This window comes from Glycine soja, chromosome 15, assembly GCF_004193775.1.
Source record: "Glycine soja cultivar W05 chromosome 15, ASM419377v2, whole genome shotgun sequence".
NCBI lineage: Eukaryota > Viridiplantae > Streptophyta > Magnoliopsida > Fabales > Fabaceae > Glycine > Glycine soja.
In genome coordinates this window covers 15149453-15159697 of record NC_041016.1, presented here as the reverse complement: position 1 = coordinate 15159697, position 10245 = coordinate 15149453, and the positions used below count along the sequence as shown (strand labels likewise).

General features: G+C 34.5%; 2 protein-coding genes across 7 annotated transcripts; both read left to right on the top strand.

The window, feature by feature from the left end:
• Positions 1–399: 399 nt before the first annotated feature.
• On the top strand, positions 400–2499 carry LOC114386968 (putative GATA transcription factor 22). Its single transcript, XM_028347054.1, has 3 exons — positions 400–823; positions 1096–1476; positions 1862–2499. The coding sequence occupies exons 1-3, from the start codon at positions 620–622 to the stop codon at positions 2222–2224; spliced, it is 948 nt and encodes a 315-aa protein (XP_028202855.1). The 5' UTR covers positions 400–619; the 3' UTR covers positions 2225–2499.
• Positions 2500–4298: 1799 nt separating this feature from the next.
• Positions 4299–9938, top strand: LOC114388620. 6 transcript variants are annotated; one of them, XM_028349202.1, is made up of 13 exons: positions 4303–4554; positions 4644–4691; positions 4796–4847; positions 4940–5013; positions 5101–5228; positions 5497–5620; positions 5788–5919; positions 6032–6103; positions 6209–6354; positions 6442–6597; positions 7855–7980; positions 8218–8285; positions 9473–9938. In XM_028349202.1, the coding sequence occupies exons 1-13, from the start codon at positions 4530–4532 to the stop codon at positions 9522–9524; spliced, it is 1203 nt and encodes a 400-aa protein (XP_028205003.1). In that variant the 5' UTR covers positions 4303–4529; the 3' UTR covers positions 9525–9938. The 6 variants fall into 6 exon arrangements, 5 of the variants coding, with proteins under 5 accessions (XP_028205003.1, XP_028205001.1, XP_028204999.1 ...); XM_028349200.1 differs by having other exon boundaries at positions 4304–4554; positions 6032–6354; positions 9520–9938; XM_028349198.1 differs by having other exon boundaries at positions 4304–4554; positions 6032–6354.
• The last annotated feature ends 307 nt before the right edge of the window (positions 9939–10245 follow it).

The window sequence follows — 10245 nt, the reverse complement described above, 5'->3', positions numbered from 1 at the left end:
CAAGGTAGACTACCTTGATAACTAATATATGTTTGGCAAAAAATCATTTGAACCATGCCACAAGATTATATTTCTGTGAGTGATCGACCAAATTATTGGTTAGTGATGTGTGACTACATTATCCCTAGCTATCATGTGAGTGGCTACCATATCTCTTGCATGTATCGTTTCAAGTAGTTTCATCTAGCTAGGCAGTGGTGGTAAAAAAAGAAGATTGTGCAATTAGGGCTTTTGTCATACGTATGGGGTCAGCGTAGTACGTAGCACTCCACACTCTCCTGCCTGAATCACTTTGTCTTTTCGATTTGTCTGTTTCAGATGTTTCCAATAGTCACGTGAATGTCTTATAGTGATAGCTCTTAAGGTAGTGCTAGGCTGTAATGTAACCTCTCTTCTGTTCAAAATGAGTTTTACCATGCCTCGTGTTCGAACGTTCAGAATCAGAACCTTTTTGCCTTCTCTTTCTTCTTCTCTTCCTCCTCCCAACCCTTTTTTATTATAAACTATAGACAAAAGGGTATGCTGTTGTTGCAGCTGCACTGATCCATTCCACACCCTTCTTTCTCTTCTCTCTCTCTCTTGGTTTGTTTTGTGTGTGTGTGTTTTTGTGTATGAGTCCATGATACCAACTTATCGTTACTCAGTGTCTTCACCTATGCCTATAGATCTTAATGAAGATCACACCCACCACCTCTTCAGTACAAATCATCAAGCCTCTTGTTCATCTTCTTCGCTATCTTATTCTATTCTCTTCAACCCGGATCAAGATCAGGGAGGATCTTGTAGCGACTGGAAATCCAAGCATTTGCAAAGTGATGAAGAGGTCATGCATATAATTTTTTTTTTTGTTAAAGTCAGATATTTGGGTCAGAGAAGTCAAGAACTAATTTCTCGAATATCTATAATACATCCATATATGTAGATACAACAACAAGAAGCAGCCTTATTTATAATTATGCATATAGCTAGAGTATAATTAATAAGTAGAACATGACGATCATGTCATGATCTTAATTATTATTTAATTAAGTACTTCAATTCTACACACATGTACACATATCTTTGTTTTGATGAATTTAATCATGTGATCTGTAGGCCCAGAAGATTGTTCCTTCTAGTGGATTATCCGAAAAGGATGAAAACAAAAGTGATCTCAAGCTGAGGGTTTGGAAGAAAGAAGATAAGTGTGAAAATTTTCAAGGTGAAGATAATTCAACCAAGTGGATGCCTTTAAAGATGAGAATGATGCGGAGGCTGATGGTGTCAGATCAAACGGGTTCTGATGATACAGAAGGCATGATCTCTAACTCTCAGAAGATCAAGTATGAAGAGAAAAACTCACCACTGTCCCCTCTAGGAACTGATGATAGTAACTACAATTCTTCTTCAAACCACAGCAATATCACTGTTAGGGTTTGTTCTGATTGCCACACCACTAAGACCCCTCTCTGGAGAAGTGGACCAAAAGGTCCAAAGGTATATAATTTCTTGCATTTTTCTTTTTCTGTTTCCCCTTGCTATGGATTCAACCTCAAACATTTTCTTTTTCTAGAAAAAATAATTAGCTCTAAGTTTTTCTTATATAGTGCTCGCACCGATCTACAACAAGCAATTCCATAAACTCTTTAATTTTATGCCTTAAAAAAACTCAATAAAAATTGGCAGTGATAGCAACTAAAATATTTTCAATTAAACAATTGAATTGTTTAATTTAAACTGACCAAATGATATCAAACGAGTCTAGATAAGTTGGTTGAATAAAGTGCATGAGTTGTGGTAAACTCTGCTGCTGTCTTCGATACCTATAGATAAAAAATAAGAACTAACTAAATGATATTGAAAATTCATTTTTGTGTGACAGTCACTTTGCAATGCTTGTGGAATTCGACAAAGGAAGGTACGACGTGCCATTGCCGCCGCTGCAACGGCAAGCGGAACAAATCCGGTGGAGGCTGAGAAATCTCAAGTGAAGAAGGGAAACACGTTGCATAGCAAAGGGATGAAGTCCAAAACTGAGGGTGCACAACAGATGAAAAAGAATCGTAAACTCGGAGCCAGGTATAGAAAGAGGTTTGGTGCTTTTGAGGATTTGACAGTGAGATTGAGTAAGAACTTCGCTCTCCAGCAAGTTTTCCCTCAGGATGAGAAGGAGGCTGCAATCTTGCTCATGGCTTTATCTTATGGCCTTCTTCATGGCTTTCCCACGGATCGTTATATCACTTAGATTTATGAGATATTGGTTGTGGAACCATAATTATTGTATGAGACCAATGCTTAGTGTTATGCTAGATTTAGTGAAGTTAATTAATTAGTATGGAAAACTGATAATATAGGGACAATAAAGTTATGAGGAGGGTATCGTTTTATCAAGTTAATTGTATGTTGCATCTGAAAAAGAAGACAAACACAAAATACTAGTGTCTTATTGTTCATGATCATGAGTATCCTATATTAATCTCAATAAATATTTAATAAAATTTCAAGAGATTTTATATTGTACTTCGCATTTATTGCTTTATTTTGTCTTCATGATCACAAGTGTATATAGTTGTTTTTGAATGGTCCAATTTTATTCATTATGAACACTTTGCTCTTTGTGTATAGCTTTAATTTATTTTTATGGTGAATTAAAGTTACTATATGAGGAGTGGCTTAGATTCCTAATATTGCAAGCCTGAAGGTTTCTTAGGCACTATGTTCAAAGCAAAGGTGGCCTTAAGGGGAATGTTATGGCAGTCTGGGATATCTTCAGAGGAGAAAGCAACAGAATTCATTTTATTATTATTATTATTTATCATTTTTCTTTTGACCCTAGCTAGCTCCCTCCCCACCGTTATCTTCGAAGTTTTCAATTTCATATTGACCTAACGAGTTTCTCAATCATGACAGTGAAAATTCGTATTTGGGGGATACAGCTTTTTGTGTCCCATGAGACCTCCTAGAGGATTGTACTCCTGATTCAGTCTTTGTCTGCATTCTAATTAATATTACTAGACTTGAGACGATGAAATGAAACAGTACTTAAAAGAACTCTCTTACGTTTACAACCAAATGTGAATCTTTAGTTGGCAAAAATTATATTCTTTATCATTTGAACTAATGTAATTAAGACGTTGGTGATTGTTATTTAAGTTTTTTTTCTCTCTTTAGTGACAATAATGATGATTGAATCTAAGTCCTTGTGCATTTACTCCAATTCCAATCTCAACCATCAGGCTGACCGTATTGGATTCAATTCTCATTTTAAGTTTGATATTTACTCTGCCGTAGAGATTTTTGTTTATAAAAACAAGTTTAGGTTGGCTATTCCTGTTATATTAAGGATACACCAAAAATATAATTATAGAAATTAGGTAAAGTTACATATTATTTATCAACATAAATGTTTTCTTGCTAATAACGGTTTTAACTAGTCCAGAAAATATTTGTACTTATATTTTGAAAATAATTTCAAATGCAATTTTTTTAGGAAGGCAATACAACAAAATCAATACGTCCATGATAAGAGGGAGGGAAAGATTGGGAGATTATACAAGAATTGAAGTTGGGTGTTTCTCCTTGACGAGATGAAGGGCAATTAATGTGACCAGATACTGGTTAATTACGAGGGGGCATATATGTCAATTGAAGATAATTTCAATTAATATAGAGGGGGGGACTCTAGGGTCATCTGTAAGAGCAAGATTTGATCTCTGGTTGTTTCATAGCCATTCAAGAATCAAAGTTATCTCAGGTGGATAAAAGGTTTTGTGAAAGCATGTGAAGAAATTCTGATTGTAATTGGGTCTTCAAGAAGTATTTATATTCATACATCTCAAATTTGTGGGTGAATTTGTAGGAGAGAGATAGAGAGAAAAAATAATAAATATAATAACTGATATGCTGAGAAAAAGAAAAGTGTAATAGAAGAAAAAGATGAAGTAGAAAAAAAAAGATGGAAGAGAAATATGTGGGTATCATTCAAAAATTTATTACTCACATAAATGTCAACCAAAAGAAGAGTGTGAATTAAAAAAAATAGTGACAAATATTAGTTATTGATTTTTATTAGCAGAAAGATTTCACCTCACGGTCTCTTCTTCTTTCACCACCAAAAAACAATGTTAAAAAGTACATTGATAACATTCTTCCTAGTAATAATATTGTAATAGTACTTCAACAACATCTAACTAATGTTAAATAGTAAGAGGATGAGAATAGCTGTGGTAAGGGCTTAAAAGTTAACAAATGAGACAAAACAGAAATTTTTTGTATCAAGCTTTTATGGCTAATAAATATTTGTAAGGTTGCAAGGACCACACAAGCTGGTTTCATTGGATTCTAACCATATCCATTCTTCCAAATCCCATCCAAGTTTCCATCACTTAACCGACAGAGTCAATGAACTCAATGCTAAGCTGGCTTTGCTTCAGCACTCAACCTAGATCAGAATCTAAAATTGAGGATAGTAACTAGTGTCTAGTTGATCTCTCTAACTCGGTTGGATAAATTAATCAAGTTATTGTATTTATTGAATTCTTCTTCCTGCAATGCCAGGATCCATCATGGTTTCAGGTACTAACTGTCATGTAGCACTTGGCAATAATTCAAGCACCTCAGCTCTCAGGTGTTTTTTTTTTCTTACTTCTCTATTCATTTTACAGTACTGGAATTCATCGATCTTCCATTATCTTCATCAACATCCATAAGGGGTATGCAATAGATCTTCCTTTTGAATTTGTAGCCATATCTCTACCCTTCAGCACATTCCTAATAATGCCCAATTATAACTAAGTTTAGTGGTGAATGCATGCAGCTTCCTTGGGGAAAATAGAGTACCAAGTGAATGACAAGGGAAACTTATCCTTGTAAGATTAACTTACAAGTGTACCTAATTTATGTGATGTGTGGTCATAACAATTTCTAGGTTATAATGTGTTTGTTCTGTTGTATTGTTCAGCCCCTTAACTAGCCTCCGTGATGATTTGATCTTCAAAATTCAGGATGCTGAGGGGAATGAAATATCACGTACAGGTTGTTTTTCAATACACATCCTATTTGAATTGGCCATTCTAAAATCAGACAGAGTAAGTTTGTCTAACAGTAATAAACAAATGGCAGGTGTTCAAATAAAGTTGATATTGGAGAAAGGTGTTTTGGAAGACAACTTTCCCCTTGGGGGTGGCCATCTGCGTTTGAAGTTGCAATTCATCCTTAGCGATGAAGAGCGCGACAGAATTCGTTCATTGGTACTGATTTCTTTTCCGTGTTACGTTTGTAATGCAGTTATGCTTATGATCTTTCTTCAACATTTGAGATTAAATGCCTCAACTCAATTATTGCCTTGGTACCTAGCTATTGGTATAGAAATTAAATTGAAATGTACACAATTAGAATATAGCCACAGGTTGATACATACACATAGTAATTGAATGTTATTAGCTTATAGAGACATCATTTGATGTTGGGGCTATTAGTGCTTCCACATTAACTTCTCAAATCTTATAAATTTTGCAGAGACAATCTGCATTAAAGAAAAAACATGAGCTTCTTAGTAGCGGTAGAAGAGCTGAAGAAAGTGATAGTAGAACCATGATTGGCGATGCTGCATTACCCTTCCGCAGAAATGATGAGGTCTCAGGTTTGATCTTACTTTGCTGATTAAAGAAGCAATGAAAACTTAAAGCATAATTACAATAATAAGAGGAGTTAATGAGTAAAGCACAAAAAAACTTAATAGTTATGAATGCGGTCCTACATTCCCTCAAATGCTTTTTCCTGATGTTTTAAGTGCTCCATCTTCTCAAGAATCACCAAAGAAACAACCTCAACAAGAAGCCCAATTGCAAGATCCTGCTGGTTCTGGCGATGGCAAAGAATCTGATACTAGAAATGTAGTTGGGGCTCAGCTTGACCAGAAAAAACAGCTAATTAAACCCAGTTAAGGATTAATTAATTTGCTGCATAGTCTCTTTTTGTCCCAACAAGGAGAAATTGGAAAATGTACTGTTGTTTGTTTAATGGTCATTTTACATGTTTTAGAACATTTCAGATCAATATAGGGAGTCCTCATCCACAATACCTGTGTCACAAGCAGTTACTCTCACTCGATCACCACAGAAGGGTAAGGAGCCTTTCTATCAGTCACCAAATCTCAATCGATCGTCATCTGAGAAACATCCTCAGAGGGATATTGGTTCAGAAGAAATTGCAATTTTGTTTGGCTCAGAAAAAAAGGAAGCCCTGACAAGTAATCTGATACAACCTAATCTAGAGCAAGGTGGTATACAGTATTCTGAGAAGAGGACCTCACTGGGGAGAATTCCCAGTAATGTGAAGAAAATGATAAGTGCCTTTGAAGGTGGATTGGCTCAGGTATAGTAAGTGTTGTGATTTTATAGTATCATCAGCATATTATTGAAAACTCTTGGACAAATGGAGTTCACATGGAACTTCTTAAAGCAGGATAAGAGACCTCAGATTAAACCACCTCCAACAAAACAACAAGAAAGTTCAATTGAAAGAAGAGATTCTTCCAAGACTCAGCTTTTGGAGCAAGATAAGTCAAAGAACACAGAACCAGCAGACTTGCATGAAAGGGTGAAAAGAGCCTCCCTGGTAAGAGACTTGCAACATGACTCACTATATATTGGAGAAATTTGAGAGTAATCTAACCTGCTTAATTATGTCTCACCTCAGGACATGGTGATGTTGAAGGAGTTGAGAACCAGAAATATACTGAACAAACATATTAAGATGGCAGAAATAAATTCACATTTGTATTACAACTAATTGCTGACAACATCCACATTTGAAACATATCAATAGGAAGAGAAAAAAAAACTGTTGACAGCATCCACATTTGAAATAGTTGCAGTTTTAGTAAAGATGCATTAGAAACTTTCAGATAACCATCCTTACAAACTATTCAGTTCCAAGCAAGATTTTGTAAGCATACAATAAAAGGAAGAGAAAGGAGGGGAAATGGCAGTATTCAGGGGGATTCACTACAAAATCTGGATTCAGTGTTTCACTTTGTTATTCTTTTGAAAGTTCTGGAGATTGGATATTCCCTAAATGACCAAGAAAGATTTGTTTAACAACTAATCGTAAAAGTGTAAGGGGCTATTGGGGAAAGCCTAGAAGATTGGATTTCTCAAAAATAGAAAATGTGGAAAAGGTATAAAAGTATATTTAGAGATTTTTTCTTTAATTATTGTTTTTCAGTAAAATCTTTGAGCATCACTTATCATTGATGAAGATGAAATCTCTCATACATTGAGAAAACCCAAAAAAGATAGAAACAAACAAACAAGGAAGACTTTAAGATACTATTTCTCTGTTGTATTGTATGTTGTGGAGGACTGGGGACTCAGCATTCTTCCTTTTGCAAACAAACCAAACAAGATTTCTTTTTGGCATTATCTTACATGTTGATTGAAGCTTCCTTATAGACTAGCATGCTAGAAGTATAAAAGTTTGTTTCAATTATCAAAGTTGTTTAGAGTAATATGTTTACAATTGAGCTGTTTCCGTCTGAGAGAAAATGATGAGAAGTGGATTTCAACATATAAACTAACGTATTCTACTGCCAGAAGGCACCTCGCTTTGCAAAGGTATGGGGAGGGTCATTGTACACAAACTTTCCTTTGCATATGCAAAGAGCTGTTTCTGGATTCGAATCCATGACCAACCAGTTACCAAAACACAACTTTACTGTTGCGCCAAGGCCCGCACTCAAGTAGATATCAACATATAAAACTGGCAATTTGATTAATAGAAATCAAATAATGTATTTTCTTCATATATTTTTTTTGTGTAATTGAATCAAATAGAATCAATTTGATTATCTTATACTTTATTTTTGCGTAACAGAATGAAGCAAATGCTGGAACTGGAACTGAGGAGGGCGAGTATGAAAAGATACGGGAAACTAAAGAATCAAAGCCCAAGACTTCTGATAATAATGGAGATGAAAATTCTGGAGGACCATTTAATCAGGTTATAATCTACTTTTAATTCAGAGAATCACTATTTTCATATTTGCATCACTGCCCCAGAGTAAGCAATGAGTTTCTATTAAAAAATTTGCATTTATCTATCTTGTCTAACAATATTGGTGTTCAGTCTTAAATAGAAATTAGAACAGGTTGCTATATCTCTTGTATTGTACAATGGGCTTGCCGCTATTGTTAAATAATATGCTTATATGTCCTTTTCCACATCTTCACCTTTCAGGTAGTAAAAGTTGCAATCATTATAGGATTTGGATTACTTGTTCTCCTAACCAGACAAAGAAAAAGAAGGTATGAACATATTAGGCAATTTCCTAGTTATATTTCTTTACTTTGATCCTGTTAATTATATGATATCATGCATTAACATCCTTGTCAAGGAATCAAATGCACTTCAAAATTGAAATAATGTAAACCTTGTGCATCTGTTTAATCATCTACTGCCTATTAATCCTTGTAGATTCATTTTAGGTGTGATGTTTCATTGGTGTTGATTTGACATTAAGCTGATTTCATTCCAGAAGTTTAATTTTCATGCTAGTCTTTCTAGGAAATATTTTCTGATTTATTTCAACATGCATTATTCCTCTACGGCTCTACCAGTGCTACTGGCAATGATTCTATTAAGCAATAATTCTATGGACACTACCTCTTAGTATACAAAACCCTAAGGCCATTATGTCCTAACTAGTTTCTAAATATTTTGGTACCTTTTTTTATCAGCAATAGTTTGGTATGTATGTGTAGGATATTCATTTGATGAGATTCAAATGTTATTTACATGATCTTTTGGTCAAATTTATTTGACCAAAAGCAAAAGGACACCTGAAAATTTCTATGCTACATCATTCATGTGAATGTAAAGCAAGATGTGTAAAAGTATGTCTTGTATCTAATAGACTTATCCTATAGGCTAGAACAGCTAGATTCTTAAAACCTTTATAATTTATTATACCGCAGATTTGACGTTGTGAGAAATTTACTACTGGCATCAGTTATCACACTTTTACAAAATACTAACAAGTTTTCTTTAGATGGTCATGTGGATTTTAGTTTCTACCCCGGTGTGAATTCTCAAGAGTGTCAAGTCATAATCACCCCCAACACCTTTGCTGCATTTGCTGGCACAATTTATGGATTTTGTTAAAGAATTCATGCTTTATAGCATATTACTATGGTCTTAAAGGAACTTTTATATGACAATTGTTTCTAGTTATGCCAGCATGGTCCAAATTGTTCTGCTTCTTTTTGTATGTAGGGAAATTCGAATAGAAATTAAGCAAGAATTATGGACTTAGGTTTAAAATCATCCTACAAAGGTAGATTTAGATAATCATAGCAAGAATCCTAGATGTTTGAATCTTTCCTTTCTAACATCCATTTTTGGCAAAAAGATCTGAACACTAAGTTGTTTTATGAAATTATGCTCCAATTCACTAGGAACTTCTAAGTGCCTGTATGTCATCTGTATTATGTAGTAATGGCGAGGGGCAAAAGGATGTATTTAACTTTCTGAATTTACCAGAATGAAGAAGACTGCCTGAGAATTAGTTCAACAAATCTTAATTCTCAAATTCTTCATTCGTTGAAGCATGCACAAGCATCTGCAGGCTACAATCAAGTCAACAACTTTTCAAGTTTCAGATAATTGGCCAAAGTTTAATGCAACCATGAGCCAAATCTCTGGCGTTGCTCACACAGTTGCATCCTTAGCAACTAAATATGTTACAAATGTAGCATAAACATTAATATTCAATTACATTGAGAGGCTTAAGGAAAGTCAGGTTCATTTTCCACTTGGATGGAGTAAAACTTTGTAACATTGTTCTTTTATTGCTTCGATGTGCAATAAATTGGAGAAAGTCTGTAAAGTTTTATTAAGGATTATAGCAACTAATTAACCTGTGTTTTCTTGATAAGATAACAACCAGCACAATTTGTCAATTTATGAAATTCATTACTTAGCGTATTAGACTATATGTTGACTTTTCTAACTGACAAAAATAACCTTGTACAAAAACAGAGAACTCGCATAGGAGTGAAAGAGCAATATGCTCATGATTCAATACACAATTGATACCCATATACTGTGCATCGAGAGTCATCTATATATTAGAAAGTAGAGTGAATCAGGAAAAAAGAAAGAGTTCACTAACTCTAATTAACAAATCTAAAATGGTTAGCTGCAATTAAACTGAAAAATTTAATGTTACATAAGTCAACCCTATTTTGCCTCATTAGGTTGTCTTTT

Coding starts and splice junctions, on each gene's coding strand:
- LOC114386968 (XM_028347054.1), top strand. CDS start 620: ATGATACCAACTTATCGTTACTCAGTGTCTTCACCTATGCCTATAGAT. Junction 824..1,095: donor ATTTGCAAAGTGATGAAGAG/GTCATGCATATA, acceptor TGTGATCTGTAG/GCCCAGAAGATTGTTCCTTC. Junction 1,477..1,861: donor GTGGACCAAAAGGTCCAAAG/GTATATAATTTC, acceptor TTTGTGTGACAG/TCACTTTGCAATGCTTGTGG.
- LOC114388620 (XM_028349198.1), top strand. CDS start 4,530: ATGCCAGGATCCATCATGGTTTCAG. Junction 4,848..4,939: donor GACAAGGGAAACTTATCCTT/GTAAGATTAACT, acceptor TGTATTGTTCAG/CCCCTTAACTAGCCTCCGTG. Junction 6,598..7,854: donor GGGTGAAAAGAGCCTCCCTG/GTAAGAGACTTG, acceptor TTTGCGTAACAG/AATGAAGCAAATGCTGGAAC.